General features: G+C 37.6%; 1 protein-coding gene across 2 annotated transcripts in view; it reads left to right on the top strand.

Moving 5' to 3' along the window:
* Window positions 1-1883: 1883 nt before the first annotated feature.
* The window catches only part of LOC138712124 (ankyrin-2-like), a 512384-nt gene continuing 495947 nt past the window's right edge, over window positions 1884-18320 (top strand). Inside the window, exons 1-2 of one of the 2 annotated variants that reach the window (XM_069843559.1) lie at window positions 1884-2002; window positions 2392-2539. In XM_069843559.1, the coding sequence (XP_069699660.1) occupies window positions 2513-2539 (27 nt within the window). In that variant the 5' untranslated portion in view covers window positions 1884-2002; window positions 2392-2512. Of the gene's footprint in view, window positions 2003-2391; window positions 2540-18320 lie in introns of those variants that run through there. The other variant, XM_069843553.1, reaches the window with a different exon arrangement.

The raw sequence follows: 18320 nt of genomic DNA, 5'->3' as shown, positions 1-18320 counted from the left end.
AATACAAAATTACAAATGCGGACGGCATAGAGATATCGAATGATGATGATGACCATGTTCATGAGAATGATTACTATGACAACGACGGTAACTATGGCAACAACTATAAAGTTTGTCAGAATGAGTCTGTTGTTTTGAAATTAGTGACTACATATGTCAGCCACTTTCTTTACTTTATTTACGGTTAATTTTTTTATTTACTCTATTTTACTTGTGGAAATATAGCGTGTTTAAAAATATAGGGCAAAATTTCAGGAACGGGTTACTAACAGGTAGAAAAGGAAAATAGATTATATCAAAATGGATCCGGAAATGTTTAGTTTCTGATTTCACATCACCTTGCAGCAAATGTTCAACTTATTCGCTTTAATGAGTCATTTTTAAATAAGTAAATTGACGCGCCTTTGAAATTGCTTGTCCACACGATCTTCCTTTTTGACGTGGAACATCTACTGTAAGTTCGAGGTATAAAAGAAAAAAATTGTAACGTTTAACACGAAATGTTTACTCTGACGGTCCAGTGTTAAGGTCCAAATTTCAAAGCCGTATAATAAAGTTGGAATTGCAAATATTTTATAAAAATACAAAATTATCTAGTGATGAGAGTTCATCATGTGTATCCTTGATACAAATTAAAGGTTGAAAGGTACTTCTCCTGCTTGAACTTACTGTGCATTGTTGAGAAAAAGAAGTTGCAAATCAAGACAGTAAAATCAATGGTTGTGAAATAATTTTTCAGTAAGAACTGTGTTGCCTTTTATGACATAATGCTTCAGAAAGAACACTTGCTACAATAAATCTATTCGTCAGAGAAGTATTATACGAGTGCCTGATTTATAATAATATATTTATTCTCAGGTGAACCTATTTTGTAAGGAGTAGGCCTACATTTTCAGTAAGTTAAGTTACCTTTTGTTCAATTTTTTCTTTGAGTAGTCGGCCTGGTTGGCGAGTTGGTGTAGCGCTGGCCTTCTATGCCCAAGGTTGCGGGTTCGATCCCGGGCCAGGTCGATTTAAGTGTGCTTAAATGCGACAGGCTCATGTCAGTAGATTTACTTGCATGTAAAAGAACTCCTGCGGAACAAAATTCCGGCACATCCGGCGACGCTGATATAACCTCTGCAGTTGCGAGCGTCGTTAAATAAAACATATTTTTTTTAGTAGCCTATTTTCTTTTCAATAGTATTTAATTTATTTTTTTTATATTTATACCTACTTAACAAATTTAAAATATTATTAGTAGGCCTATTATTGTTTATAATATTTAATTCTACTCGTTTAATCTGCTCAAAGACAACATGGGTAAGCGCGATGGAAAATATACACCAAAGCTTAATTTTTAAAATCAGTCCTGAGTGTCTAGTATTTTCTTCTGATGTTTCTGGCAACCCTATTTTAGGCAGATATTTCAGGATGAACATAATCTGAGAATAAAGAAGTTCTGCTATTGGTCTGTATACTGAAAAAATGTAAGCAAGAAGACTACAAAAGCAGCGCTTTTGTGTTGGCCAAAAGAAAAAAGAAACCAGAGAAGGGCCAGGATTTTCGGTGCCGGAACTGTCTGCAAAACCTAAACCGGGATATCAAGGAGAATTTTTCAAAGTATTGTCTCTAGAGTCCAAGGCTCAATACCGGATTCTACAAAAAGGATTTTTGAACTGAAAGGAATTCCAGGAGCCTAAGCCCATATAAATGTTGCTGTTTATGGAAAGAAGCGTGTCCCCACTATTTTTTTAATCTGTGACCTTGCCACAAGGTGAATAGATCCTGCAGTACTGTGAATTGGAGTGGGCGTGTCCAGCCAATGGGAGCATCGGGGGGCGGGGCGGAGCGTCGCGCCGTGCCGACGATATAAAGTCTGAACGTGGGAGCCTGGATACCGCATTGCAGTCCAGTGCTTCAGCGAGGACGCTCATCTGACGATACTACTGACTTCTGCACATGGCGAGGCACCGGCCAGGTGGAGGCGCCTCTACGGCGATCTCCGGTCCCTACACGCATTGCAAGTGGATCTTCCGTCGCTTTTTACCACCCGATTTCAATTTCACACATGTTTCTGCACCCATAACCGCTGAGAAATCTATCATAACATTCCTTCCTTAACATAATTCTTTTCTTGAAGCTCTTCTTTTGTTTTCCGATTAATTTTTGTTTATTAGTTGTCAAAATTGCCGTGTGTCGATGTCAGTGATTGTGTTAATCATTTCAGAAACTCTTCTTTTGTTTTCCGATTAGTTTTTGTTTATTAGCTGTCAAAATTATCGTGTGGAGATGTCAGTGATTGTGTTATTCGATCCAGGAGCTTTTCTTTTGTTTTCCGGCTCGAGTTCTTGTTTACTTTCAGTCCAAATCGTCGTGTGCAGCTGTCAGTGAGAGTGAAATTTGTTCCAGGTGCAGTGTGGTGATAACAATGTGATAATTTATGAACAGGGTTGAACAAACTGTGTGATATAGCTCGTCAGGGATTCTTTATTATTGTTGTTTCGTATTATTGTTGCTGTCGTCGTTCATCATGAGCGACTCTCTCAGCCCAAACATTGTAAGTACTGACAGACTCTATTATGTTTATTATGTTAGTATCTTTATTTGAGCTTCATTGAGTTCAGTTATAGATTCATAAAAGCCATAACAATCTCGCATTGTTGGCTTTCTAATGTTCTAGTTGTCGCAAATTAAAATATTATATTTGATACTGTAAATTTCCAAAATTATAAATGTTATTAATTCTTTTTGACAAGTATTACGCCTGTTACACAAATAAACGCGAAAGAAAAGGTTTTATTCTGCATGGCTTCATCATAAATTAATTTTATATACAAATTAATGTTGCCAGTTGACTTGATTATTGTGTAAAGTACAGGGACAAAAAGTTCTGTATTATTCGGTTTTTGTTATCGAGGTTTGCTTTGACAATAATGCTTTTAACTGTCAAATTTTGCATGTTGTATCTCTTAAAATTTTTAATTCTGTTACATAAAGACAGATTTTTGTATCTTCAACAAAAAATCACTTATAAATTGTGTATTCACAAGGAGGAAAAGAACTAAATTATAACTTCTTTACTAAGAAATTAAATAATCTTCGTAAAGATATAGCTAATAATATTAGTTTTATTTAGTAGTTACTTTAGTACAATTGAATGTTTAGTCTTTGTGTTAAATACATTCGTCGTTTCAGTTTGCAATAAAATTCGGGTTCTATTGTATACAAAAAGTTGAAAATAATTCTACAAACTGTAGTTAGTCTCAGTTCTTGATACAATATTCATATAAACAGCATATTCAAAACCAGATTAGATGTGTAGAGGAAAAGTAGTGCAAAGTCAATACACGAATTCTTAATAGCGTTTCTTTTCCTCGAAAATCAGGAATACTAATTTTCCTGTGTTTAGATTGATCCATTTATTACTTATATGATTAGCTTTGGTTTAGTCTTACTTCCATTTTCTGCTAATACCTAGTTAAGCTGAGTAAAATTATTATTTCGTACTTTCGTAATAGATTTTAGTTACAACTTCACGACTTCCATTTTCGTATAAACCTTCAAATAAGATAATAACAGAATCATTATGACACGTCCGATATAATTTCATTCAATTATGGAGTGAAACTGTGCTTGAAACTATGTAGGCGAGCTGCGCTTCTGTAAAATTACTGTATTTGGTCGCCATTCGATTGTCACATAACATGTGACAAAACAAAATAAACGTATAGAAAAAGAGGCGGAGCTTACCGCTCTCGACCAATCCCAGACTTTCCCGTCACGTCCGTAGAACTAGACGTTGCTATGGATATACTGTTTTATTTACTTCAGCCTTCAATTCACTTTCTAATAGCTTTAACTATTTATATCGTTGAACTTACAGAGGCTGGAATTTATTGTTGGCCTTTAATTCGGAAGGGATTTCTTTCGAACTATCTGCATTGCTGTAAATATGTGTAAAACGCAATAATTCCGTTATTCCATCTATTTTTGCTGGTTTCTTGCTCACACACAGCAAATTTATGTTATATCTTATAAATTTCATATTTTTATGCTTGTTTTAGCAATGGCAAATAATATGAAAGAGATCCCTTCATATTTTTGTACTTTAATATGTATTTTAGCACACAGCCGGACGACTACAGCGTCGGCTTTCTGCATCAAGAGCGCCAAGTTCAAATACCGGCGTTCTGTGAAGAACAAGGGAGGTGTTGGGGCAGGCTTCCTCTGTAGTAGGCTATATGATATTTCAGTTTCCCCGTCATCAGTCCATCAGTTATTTATCAATGTTCAATCAGCGGTCTCATCTGCCAGTACTGTTAATTGAAGGGTTCAGAACCATAATGGGCCAAGCGTCATTTACTAAAACCGTAGAAAACAAGGGTTAAAATGAAGTTATTACCATAATTCAATGGAAACGAATAGCAAGTAATATAAAGTATACACATTAAAACTAAATGATATGTCAATCTTCATTAAACTATGGCATTTACTTAACTGTAACCCTTCCTTTCTCCGTTTTTAATGAATGGCGCTTGGCCCACTATGGCTCTGAACCCTTCAATTGCCCTTCAATACAGTTCGGACACCCTGTTATGTCTCGTGGTGAACTACAATTCAGACTATCACATACACACCAAGGACACTCTTCTTCAACTCTATACTTCCCCAAATTCCGGAATTGGTTGACGGGTCTGGACTTGGTTCCTTGGCTAACCTGGCATCCAGCGCGAGGGACGTTACCATCAACAATTGAATCACTTACATCCAGAATGAGAATGGCAAACATGTCCCACCCCAAACTTACCTCTAATTCAGGAATACACTTTCCTTAGACCCCCTCGTAAGAGGAATACATACTTTTCCCCACGTGATGTTCTCAGGGCAGTTCGAGCCATATTGTGTTAGTCATCTCATAGACAATATGCTAGTCTCTTAAATTGGGACTCATCCTACCTGTGGTTTTGTAAGCCCTAAGACAAATGTCGACATGAGCCCTAAAAGAAATGGCCCACGGATTTAACATCTTTCCCACACATAAATTTCGGCATTTTCAAAATTAAAGCCTTCTGAAACTGTAGCCTTGGCTTTCGCGTGTTGCCTTCAGTATATTCTAGGACGAACTGGATTGTCACAAGCACAGCGGAAGGGCCCTGATTCCTTTTCTTGGAGGACTGCTGCTTGTAACATCTTCGGCGATCTGCTCTGTTGCCGTTCTGTCATGCTTCGTCCCCCCCTCCCCGTTATGTGGTATCTACTAGATTACACCCATTTTCGGCTTTTCCCTTCAAAATTCTTTAAGTTCATAAATATGGAACGAAGAAAATCGGAGTGAGACAAACAGCCAACAGGTTTGGAGCTTACATAGACACTTCCTCTCAGCCTCAATTTCTCTTCCAAAGACGCGTTTTCGCATATATTTTTAATATTTTCCATCCCAATTCCTTTCATTCATTCATTTTCATACATGACCAACAACTTCAATGAAAAATTCCTTAAAATAGCTAACAGAAGTGTAGGGAAAGAGTCTCCTTGAGGCGCCATGAAGTCGCTTAGGGGGCATGGAGGTAGAGCTCCATATTTCTTGACTTCGGCACTGGAATAAGGTGCTGTGGCTTGCAACACACTCCGACCGTCTTTTACCCCCGGTACTCAATTTGGTAGGAGGCTGAGTGAAACCTCTGAGGACATTCTGGAAGTTTTGGCAACGAGAAAACTCTCATCATCACCCGGGATTGAAACAAGGACCTGGTTTTATGCCCACATGCTTCAGCAGAGGTGAACGATCATCCAACTAGAACGGAGCTAACGTTGATCAGCACGATTTCTCCGAGCCGTTATAGCTGGATTTCTAAACCGGATTTCGCTACCTACGCTAGCTCTCCAAATATATCATGATGCTGAGTGGGCACTGGTCCCATACACTGGCCAAAATTTCATGACAGAATTTCTTACCCATGAGGACCCGAACCTTATATAAAACAATAATAAGACCAATATTGTGCTATGGACCGTGAAAAGTGAGGCGGAGGAAAGACTGAACAGCTTCGAGAGAAGGATTTTAAGACGGATATTTGGTCCAGTACAAGATGAGAAAGGATGGAGAATCAGATATAATCACAGTCTAGTATATACAGTCACGACTGGTTGGCGAGTTGGTATAGCGCTGGCCTTCTATGCCCAAGGTTGCGGGTTCGATCCCGGGCCAGGTCGATGGCATTTAAGTGTGCTTAAATGAGACAGGCTCATGTCAGAAGATTTACTGGCATGTAAAAGAACTCCTGCGGGACAAAATTCCGGCACATCCGGCGACGCTGATATAGCCTCTGCAGTTGCGAGCGTCGTTAAATAAAAAAACATAACACAAACATAGTCACGAAGCTCAATACGTAGTAAATATGCATCAATAGATAGTTGCTAACCACTAGGATCGCTAATATCGCCTCATTACAGACAATGCGAAATAGTACCGGCACAGTCTATTGTTCCTAGCACCCTCACAACTCAAGCTTCGTGACTGTATATACTAGACTGCGATATAATTCTGAATTATATCAGTTATATAAAGATATGGAAGTATCCAGATTTATTAAAATTAGAAGATTACAGTGGGCAGGACATATAGTGAGAATGGATGAGAAGCGGATAGCAAGAAGGTCCTTCACTCAACAAATGCATGGGAAAAGAATAGTTAGAAAGCCCAGGAAAAGATGGGAGGATGAAGTCAGAAAGGACGCCGTGAATATACTATGGATAAGGGCATGGAAAACGAAGGCCAGAGATAGAGAATATTGGAAGGGACGCACTGAGGAGGTCAAGGCTCAAGTTGGGCTGTAGCGCCATAGCAGCAGCAGCTGAAGACTCGAACCACCAGCGCTCATTCAGTAACGCTAGTCCTAGGCATGATGCCTTGATATACGACGTGACATGGAAAAAAAAAAACAGTATACATATAATTTTAAACTTAATGTAACATCATAGCTGTAGCTTAGGCCTATGTGGCGAATAAATGCAGACTGCAGAATTTTGAAATACAGATGTTTGCCGCATAACATAAAAACAATACTGATGGGCTTTAATATGTACTTCTAAACCAATGAAGCTGTAGTACAATGGTTTCAAGGTCAAGTCGTTCTTACGCTTTCGCAGATGAGATAGACCAGGAGTTTTCAAACTTTTTGCTGCCATGGATCCCCTGAGCTTCGGAAAACGGCACACGCCTCCCCTCTCGACAATTAACTTTTAATATGCGATAATGAGAGACACTGTTTCTCACGTTCTATGTTTCAAGTAAGACAAATATCAACAAATAGTGTAATAATAAATAAGTTCCCCAGTTACCGGTGTATTTGTTGTACCTTGGAAAGATAATGTTCAATTTATGTTTTAAGTACTACATAATATCGTATTCTTATTTAAAAATATTGATATGTGTGATTAGCTACAGTTTGTATAAAACTACTACAATTATTGTACCATGCGTCATTCTGAAATACAGATCATGGATTAGACGTCATGACCACCTGCAAGAGCCGCCACAGCGTACCGTGACAGTGAACTGCTTCTGCAGCGAAACTACAAACAACCGCAAAGTTTCTAACACTTCGTGGGCACGAGTTGCCCATTCATGTTCATTACCAACAGTAGCACTGATAAAATCGAAGTCCAAATACCTCTTGTCATATTTGCTGTACTTCGGGTTTGGTTTCTCGAAAACACTAGGTTCAGCCTTGTCTAGTTCGTATTTCTTACACGTACCGGTTTTAAAAACTTATCCATTGGGACAGCACACTCAAGAACTACTGAGTCTCAAATGTAAAACAGACGTAGTGAAACAAGCTTCTAAATCTCACTACACTTGGTGATACTAGTCACTAATGCTGCTCGCCTACTCTAGTTACAATCACGCTGAGAAATGGACGCTGTTGCCAGACTGCACTTCCTATGCATTTGATTGTTATCAAGGAATTATGAAAAGAAAAAAGTTATTACAGACTAACTTTTCTTTCATTTCGAATATAATGTATATTTTACAATTTCGGTACAAAAATAGAGTAAAATATCGCGCCACCCTTGGTAAACACTGGCGCCTCTCCAGGGAGGAGCGCCTTACAGTTTTAAAAACACTGATTGATAGACTTTACTCACATAATGGTTTAGGGGAGAAGAAAGGGGGAGGGACAATGCGAACATCACCGTGCTTTCAACTTTGCTATCGCTTGATATTCAACTTGCAGATGGTAGAAAAATTCGTGGGGAATGAGACTGAATTAATTTCGTTGTGAAATTATAACATGGAAGAAGAGAGTCATATCGGTAGGACCAGTGGCGGCTCGTGATAAAATATTGCGTGTGTTCACAATTTTGTGTTCCAAAATCGAAGAGAGTTAGAAATCGTACTTTTAGCCTAATATGAAATGTCATGATTCCAATATTTCACTAGCGAAAAAACCGTATATAAATTCAAAACAACATGTAATAATAATAATAATAATAATAATAATAATAATAATAATAATAATAATAATAATGAAACCCAGTCTTTTTATATCCAATTTTTCCTGGTAAGCCAGTTTACCTAGTTCTTTACTATTCAAAATTACTTGAACAGAGTTAATTGTTTACGTTTGTTAAAAATTAATACATACCACAGTGCCGTTAATTACTAACGCGTGTGTTCAGTAATATATTTTGATTCACAACACACTGATACACTGTAGCCTATACCAGTACTGTAATCCCATTCGCATAGATTGATTTCTATAAATACATGCCAGTAAATATTATTCTTAAATAATATACACCACATACAGATATTTAAATTCATACCACCATCACATTCAGCCAGCACGTGTTTGAAAGCCAAACTATGCTATAGTATAGTAATTCACGAAGTACACTCTCGTAGCAGCACTGTACACACGCCCACATGAAGTAAACGTTCTGACACTGAGATGCTGACACATATAGGCTATTAAATTTCCTCCTCGAGATACAGCACGTGAACGATAGGGATCGATGCACCTGACATCTATAGGATAGATTCACTGTTCACTTAACGCCTTGTGCTCTTGACGAGTCATAAGCGGCCAGCGAAAGACACTTTTCTCCCGCGCATACGTGAAATTCCTGTAACCTTCTTGAAAAGAGCACGGCTTGTACGTGAACGGATGTTGCCAAGTTTACATAAGAAGTTTATGCAAGATGCGGGAAGTTTAAAATACTGGATTCTGATATTATACATCACCACTACGTCAATACGGTTTTAAATAATAAAACTAGTCGTGCATTAATGGAAACAAGGTGTTCACGTGCTCTTGTCCTCTTATTGATGCAACGCCACTGGGTAGGACTGTTAATGTTTGTAACTGAAACGTAGTTGCACGAACATAATATTCGAACCTAGCATTTAATGACGTCACACAAATACGAACCACTTCCCATATTCCCCTCTGAGGAAAAAAGAGACTGGAATCTCTGAGCCGATTCCTGTTAATTCTTCGAGATTACCGCTACTGCTAATGCAGTAGTGAAAAAGACCCGGAAGATAGTCTACTATGATTGGTTAGTGGGTCACTGTTTGCTCGACTAGGGTTTCATGTGAGAAAGTTTATCGAGTAACCCGACACTTAAACTTGATTATGAACGTAGTGACACGCTAGTCCATTCCGAGACCTGCAAGTTGACACCAGAGAACTGGGTAACTATGGAAACCTGGCAAAAAAAAAAACATAAAAACAAGCAAACAACACAAGCAAGCTGTGATAGATGCCTTGGTGAGTGATACACTGCAGTTCGGTGTCGGATGTCACGTGATCTTCAGACTTACGTAATGTCAGAGTTCCATCGAGACTGTATGTTGACATGCTTCAACTTTATAACAGAGGCTGACACGCATATCTTCTCTTGAAGTATTGAATTCTTTGACCGTCCTGTCCTGTAAAGATTTTACAAGTAGAGGATTTTCTGATTATGTGGTCAGTATGGTGCAAGACCAACCCTTGAGACATCGTAGATTAAAAAAGGAAAGGGACTTTGATTGCTTGGAGAAGAAGAACCTCTATTTTGTACAGTTTTAGAACCTAATTCCTATACATTTTTCCCGTTAAGCGAAAACAGAGAATATAATTAGGGTACTTCACAAAGAGAGAATCTTCAACTTTAAGTAGGGTGACCATCTTTCAGTTAAACATAACCCTGAGAAAAATAGTACAACTTTCATTATTCTCAAATCTCAATACATTGATTTATTTAGTTGACCTGGGTAGCGTAGTCAGTATAGCGTTAGCCTTCTGTGCTCGAGGTTGCGTGTTCGATCCCGGACCAGGTCGATGGCATTTAAGCATGCTTAAATGCGACACGCTCATGTCAATAGATTTACTGGCATGTAAAAGAACTCATGCGGAACAAAATTCCGGCACACCGGCGACGCTGATATAACCTCGGCAGTTGCGAGCGTCATTAAATAAACCATAATTTTATTTTTTTATTTATTATTGCAAAATTAAGATATCAGTACAATGATTATATTGTAAACATGGAAATAAAGTTTAGTAACCATTATAATATGGACCTATATCAGTCGGTCTGGGTAGCGTAGTCGGTATAGCGCTGGCCTTCTGTGCTCGAGGTTGCTTGTTCGATCCTGGCCCAGGTCGAAAGCATTTAACTGTGCTTAAATGCGACAGGCTTATGTTAGTATATTTACTGACATGTAAAAGAACTGCAGGACAAAATTCCGGTACATCGGCGACGCTGATATACTCTCGGCAGTTGTGAGTGACGTTAAATAAACCATAATTTAAAATTTTTTTGGCCTATATCAGCCCTGGGCGGGGAAGTGAAAGGGACGGAGATACTCCCGCCCATGTCCTTTTCGCTTACATCGTCTTATAAACAAACGCAGAGTAAGGATCTGTGCGTCAGTGGTGGATTTTAGGGATCATTGAGAGCCGAAAGTTCGTAAAAGCTTTGATGCCCGCCTGATACAATCCGTTACTGACCTTCCTGTCTGTTCGTACCGCACTAAAACATAACTGTCTCATCCGGTGAAGGTAGAGTGGGGAGTAAAGGAATATACTGCAGTGACTCAACCGAGTTATTAGCGCCAGGCCTGGCCTATATTGAATAGCGAACATAAATTGTCTTTACTTTGCTTTCCTTTTAAATTTAATTATATTTCTTATTTCTTTGATACTATTTTAATAGGTCTCTTTGATCAATCTTTGGCTAGATATTATGAAAATTGCTAATACATCTTAAAAGTAAATTTAATGCAAATTCTGCCTTAACTACGTTAACACTTAATTTACTGCAGTTTTTATGTGGTTAGTTAGAACTAATTTAAGATGTGCAACAGTCCCCTTTTTATCCCATATCATTGAAATTGTTAAAACAATATATTAATGTTAATCAATGCAATGCTTCTATTATTTTTTTTTCCAATGGCGGGTACTTGATCTACGTTACGTCATTCAGTCGAGCGTCTCCATCTATGAGCGACGCACCGAAGCTTCTAGTTCCTTTAGACACCGTAGTCGTCCTCGGTGCACCATGGGAGGCGAACTATATGGAACCTTATGATGATGTTTATGATTAATGAAGCAATTCTGAAATGTAGAAAAGATAAATCGGGAGTATTTTGAGAAAATGTATTACCAAACACCGTATTTGTCCTTCACCAATTCCACTGGGGGAAAATTGGGTTATCAGCGTACGAAGACGATGCTGTAGTCGTATTAGTACTTACTGGCATTACATTTATTTTCCATTTGCTAAAAAAAAAACAATTAAGGGAAATTCCTGGTTATCGCATGAAAAATAATGGTAAAGATAGCCTATCTTCAAGTAGTCATAAATATAATGCTATTTATCAGATCTTTTTCATTTTTTAGTGATGTGTATATACACTTTAAGCTTTAAAATAAAAAAGAATGGTTACTCTAGAGTAAATCTTTCCTCTTAAAATAATTTTTTAATTTAAACATATTATTTTTACAAATTCACTACATGCCTATTCACTTATTATAGCATAAATTGAATTGAAATTTTAGCCGCTTACTGCTAATAGATACTAAAACATACCCTACCAAAATTATTATTATATCTGCAATATTATGGGCATAGGGCATATGCCAATCATCATCGTCAAAAATACTTTTTTTCCTTTTCCTTTTCGACGGTGAAGATTGGTATAAGCCCTATGCCCATAATATTGTAGATATATTAATAATTTTGGTAGATTGTGTTTTAGTATCTATTAGCAGTAATTGGCTAAAATTTTGCTATAATAACTGAATAGAGTGCACCTAATCTCAGGCATGTAGTTAATTTGTAAAAAAAAAAGTGTATTTAAATTCAAAAATTATTTTAAGGGGAAAGATTTACTCTAGAGTAACCATTCTTTTTCTGTTTTAAAGCTTAATATGTATACACATATCACTAAAACTAAAGAGCTCTGATAAATAATATATTTATGACTACTTGAAGATAGGCAATCTTTACCATTATTTTACATGCGATAAGTAGGAACTTCCCTTAAGCTAAAGTTTATTAAGATTTAACAAATTTAAATAGGCCCTACCCTATGAACATTGTTGGTTTGTGAACAGCTGTAAGAGTGTTGTTACGAAATGTGAATTAAATTTTAATTAACTAAACTAATAAGTAAATTTCATTACAACTCTTTCAACAAGTTTTAGCTCCAAAAAGAGAGGAACAGAGTAGAGAAAAAGATAGGTATTATTTAGCTTCGGGTGGCTACTAACATATCTAAGTAAACAGATTTTCTCTTATTTTCACTTGCTCCTCACTACAGTATCACTACTGTAAATGCCGAATATAGAAGCTTGAGTGTAATTAGCTCGTACTCTAGTAGTGACTAACCCACGAAGTCACATATTATGTTGGTGAACTCTCCTGCAATAAATTATAACAAATTTTTCATAATATTATTTTTCGATTCCTGGGCATATATACTGTATTTTCCATATGGGAACCAAGTGTTTTTGGAATGGCTTGTACTCGGTCATTATGAAAGGGGGAGACGTGCGGCATGTGACAGTCCATTCCGTGGCTCATAGCATTTCACCTGCAGTCGGCATCATGGAGCAGTGGACGCATGTTTTCACATGATTCTTTTGTTAGGAATGGCGAGTCGGTGACGGCGGTACGGCGTGAGTTTTGCTACAGATTCAATATTAATCGCAAAGATTCCGTTTCCATGCGTGACACAACCTAATGTTGGGTTAACAATCTTTAAACAAAAGGCGCAATACTGAAGAATTAACCGCCCAGCCACCAACGCAGAGTGCGTACTCCAGAAAATGTTGAAAGAGTCAGACAAGCGATACTGCGCGGCCCTGGCAGTTCTGCTCGAACACATTCAACTGCACTTGGAATCAGCAATCGTACGACTTATTTTGCATGAGGATTTGCATTTACATCCATACAAGATGGATGGCTGTTTATAAATTCAATGTAAGAGATTACCCCAACGATGAATTTCGCACAGGAAATGCTTGCACTCCATGAGCAGTATGGATACATGGTGGTTGCAATTAGTGATGAAGCCCATTTCCACCTTAATGTAGCCGTTAACAGACAAAATTTTCGGTATTGGGCTGCTGAATTAAAGGACGCGATACGTCAACGCATCACTCAAATCAACAGAGATCTCCTGGAAAGAATAGAGATCAATAATCGTCAGCACTTCAACAATGCGTGAACGCAGACGGACATCACATGCCAGATGTAATTTTCCGCTTATAATTGAAATGGTATGTTCTCACAAATGTTGTTCTACCAATAAATTGTGTTGAAAACAAAAACTAACTATTATAAGATTATTTTAAGAACACTTGGTTCCTATGCCCCACCCTGTATAAGACCATTAGGCCTATATATTGGTCTTTCATTTTTGCAGGACACTAATTCACGCATAAAACTTGCGGCTGTGTCTCCGATACAGCCTACCCCGTTTTTTAATCCTAACTTTTATCATTAAGGGACAGAAACTCACTGGTCGTCATTGAACCAATTTAGTACACATATAATTACGTTAAAAATAATCATGTTTATAAAGTTGATATGATGGATGGAGATATAGTTGGTGACAGGTTAGTTTAATGTTTCTGATTGACAGTTTCACAGGAACCACAAAACAGGCAAATTGTGACGAGATCCCATTGACAGTTGTCAGTGATTTCAACTAACTCATATGAACCAATTTCGGGACTCCATTAAGTTTGTCCACTCGTTTGACAGTAAAACATATTTAACTGATAAAATAATAAAGTGGCACTTGTCGTAAAAAAGAGATGAAAATGATGATGGTTAAGGAGGTAGAACTTCCATGCTTCCGTAGTAGGAAAGTAAGTTAGTTTCTACAAATTTCACAAGTTTCCTGAAATGGACTTCAACTTTTGAAAGTTTCTTTATGCTTTTTTCTCATAATTAACATATTCCGGATAAAAATCTACCTTTACTTCTGACTTCCTTCTAATATCCGAATCTTCTAATATGCCAATTTTCATGACATTTTTACACATAATACAAGGCAGGGCAGTTTAAGCTATCTAGTTTTAATTTGGAATTAATTAAGCCCGTGGCGAAAATGGTGAAGGGAATAACAATTGATTTTTGGTGTTGGATTTAGTTTCCAGTACAAAGCTACGACACAATGGTTCAGACTACAGCAACCATCTATGGGCGATGAAGCAATATTTCTGCAATGCCTGGGAAAAGTGACATGTCAGTATCCGCAAACCTTTTTTGATAATTTATTGACAACTTGCGGAACATCTGCTCGCTTGGAAAAAGAGACAATTATTTCTCCCATTACAATAATTCATACAGAAAAAACAAATCGACATAAACCAGTGTAAGTTGTCAATAAATTATTATCAAAAAAGGTTTGTGGAAACTGACTTATGTCACTTTTCCCAGCCACTGCAGATTTATTCTGTGAGATTTCTTTCAGAACCAGAACCACATATACCGGTCAGCTGAAAATCTCCGAGAAATTCATGACATCCATTGCAGTGGTTCCTAACCTGTGGTTGCGGACACCCCCGCGTTTACAGGAACAAGATATATTTTTCAATGGCATTTCAATTAAACTTAACTTCATCGCGTTCTCTGATTTTTCTCAGCATGAAGAAGTATTTGTTTTCTTGTGTGAGACACGTGAGATACAGAGTTTACCAGGAATGAGATCTCCTGAGGGACTTCTCTAGCTTGCAAGTCTAGCCCACCTATCTGTTACTTTAGAATTTTAAATTCTTTGAATTCAGTTTTCAGGGTCCAGCTTTAGATGTTCACCCTTCAGGATAAGATTGGAGCAATTATACAGAAATTACACTTCTAGTCTAGCTGTGTTTTCAATCGAGAATTCGATTAATTTCCCACTCTAAGTAACTTCCTAGCAACAAATAGTGATGAACTCTTGTCCGATAGCGTTGGGAGTATGAAGAACATCTTGATTTATTAACATTAAAATTAAGGGAATATTTTCCTTCCTGCAATTGAAAAAAACAATTGTGTGAAAACCCTTCTGTGTGACAAAAAATACTTCGCCCGTCAAAGAAGAAGAGAAGCTGCTAGTTATCATCTTCTGACTCAGGCTTAAAAATCGTGTTTCCCACAACAACTTTGTTGCAATCTTATCTGCGTTCAACCATGCATCCCTATGTTTTTTTTTATCTACAACACCTAAACGTCATTTGCGTCAACATGCCTGTGTCCAGTGTACATTTTCTGTTGGTCTCCATGAAGATGTAAATTTGATGTTGAGCTGAACTTGCGATTTAAGAGTATCTACAATATTCAACAAGACTTTTCAAAACTGCCAGCTACAAGACAATATTAACCATCCCATTAACAACCTTACGGCGAGTTAAAGAAACTAATTTCTCAGGAAAATATGATATATTTGTATTTATGTGTTTTCATGTTGAAATTTTATTCAAAAACTAAAACTCACATTAAAAATCGTTACCAGTTCATTAAGGACACTTAATTCACTACATTATGAAAATATGTAATGAGTAGAACATATTTATGGGTCTAAAATAGGTATGCAAAATATTTTTAGGGGTCCACCAACATGAAATAGGAACTTTAAGGGGACCGTGACACTCAAAGGTTGGAGATCACTGCATTAGGATATACATAGCGAAAGGATCGGTTATACAGAGTGATTCATAAGTCACTGTACAAACTTCTTGGGTGTAATGTAGACGTAGAAACAAGAGTAAAATGTAATATAGCACTTTTTCTGAACTTGCTTTATTTCAGAATTATGACGCATAATGCATTAAAACCATGGGCGAGTATGGTGGACAGTCAGTTAACCGGACCGCATGTTCTACCACCGCGCCTGACTGGGCGAGTGTACCGACAGTTTTTGAACCCTGGATTGGGTGGTCTGCTTCATGAAGATGTCCTATTCGCTACACGAACCACCTTATGGTTTATGCACGATATTGCCTCTGCTTATTTCAGTCGTGAGGCAAGGGCGTATCTCAATATTGCATATCCCGATAAGTGGATAGGTTGTGCAGGACCAGTTGCTTGGCCAGCCAGATCACCAGACTTTAACCCTCTGGACTTCTACCTTTCGAGCCGTCTCAAGGCGCTCGTTTATGGTACTGAAATTCCGAACGTAGTAGAATTACAGCAGAGAATTGAAAATGGCTTTGAAAATATGCGGAAGGAGTTGAACGGAGTCTGCAATATTCCAAGAGCAGTACGACGACGATCACGACACTGTCTTCACCTTCATGGACGTCACTTTGAACATGTTTTGGGGTAACTGTACTTACGTTGTTTGTGTTGAATTTGTGATTCCTTTGTTTAGTTAAACTCTGAGAGGAATTAATTTTGTTTTGTTTGTATTGTACTGGTAATCTTTACTCTGCTGCATAACTCTGAAATAAAACAATTTCAGAAAAAGTGCTATATAACATATTACTCTTATTTTTACCTCTACATTACACCCACGAAGTTTGTACAGTGCCTTATGAATCACCATGTATAATGAGGATTAAGAGCTTTTTGTATGTTTAGGCTTTTTCATAATTCCTAATTCTGAAACGGTAACGATAAATGCAGAACAATATAATTACATAATAAAAATTTTTGACGCTATATTAATTATTATTTTGACAAATGCTCAATGCCAGAATTGCCTAAACCGATAATTTTTAGCCACAGATTTCTGCATGACTGTAAATTATCATTTATATGTGTGCCAAAGTAGATGTACTAGATAAATATTAGATTATAGTAAATGAGAAATAATTTCCAATTGAGAGCATATAGTTTAAAAAAAAGAGTCTAAGTATAGACTTCAATAACTTTTTTGAGTGTAATTATGGCTTAGGCAACTCTGGCACTGAACCTCTCAAATGAGGCTTCACAGTATGTGAAAGTTCCCAGAGTCTAATCTAACACCGCACTCGCCGCGTGAATATCGACCGATTGCCTTGGCCAAAACAAAACCCGGTTCTAGCTCCCCGGCTAACAGCTTCGATCCCCGGCAGATGCTGTGCGTTGCAGATGCCAAGCGTCTGTAGGGCGATTTTTCTAGTTATGTTTTGGTTTATCATGTTACTGACACCTGACCATGACTCATATGTAGTTATCGGTGGTAACGCGCTGGTCTTCCAGCCAGGTGGTCCGGGATCGATATCCCGTCAGGCTGTGATGGAATCTGTGATTAAAAAAAAACATATGTAAAGGAATTTTCTCGAGATACTCCAGTTTCCCTCTTTCATACCATCAGTAATAGTTAAAAATGAGCTAGAGTAAAGTCTTTGGGGTAGTACGGGTTTCCATTGCTGAAATAGGAAGGCCTTGGGGCTCAGAGTCCAGAGCTTATCAGGTATTCGCCGTGAGATGGGATCTGATTCTGTCAGAACTGAAGCAGGATGGTACACCTTTCAGGAACGGATTCACGAATGTCACCCAGGCTACCTGTCTCACTTAAGAATATCATCGCACATATAGAGAACGCATAATGGGCTAATGTAAGCCTTAGAAAACACAAAGCAAGACATTTAATCTTTGCTCATAAATGTATTATTTTAATAACTTCGAACGTCTTCTATGTTATGCACCAAAACAAACAGTACTGAAATTATCGCTCATCTTCTGTCCACGTTTCCCTAGCAACGAAGTAATTATTTATCTATATATTTAATTTGAATTGTGGCGGAAAATTGTATGAAACTATACATCCTGTGAGGTTGTGTGATGTCTCAATTGAGAGCTAATAATAATTATTAATATTGCGGGAAAATATTTGCTTTGTAGCAAAGCTAATAAAAAATGTTTAA

This window comes from Periplaneta americana, chromosome 13 (genome assembly GCF_040183065.1).
Source record: "Periplaneta americana isolate PAMFEO1 chromosome 13, P.americana_PAMFEO1_priV1, whole genome shotgun sequence".
Lineage (NCBI taxonomy): Eukaryota > Metazoa > Arthropoda > Insecta > Blattodea > Blattidae > Periplaneta > Periplaneta americana.
The sequence above is the reverse complement of the archived record's forward strand: the minus strand, read 5'-3'. Positions and strand labels throughout refer to the sequence as shown.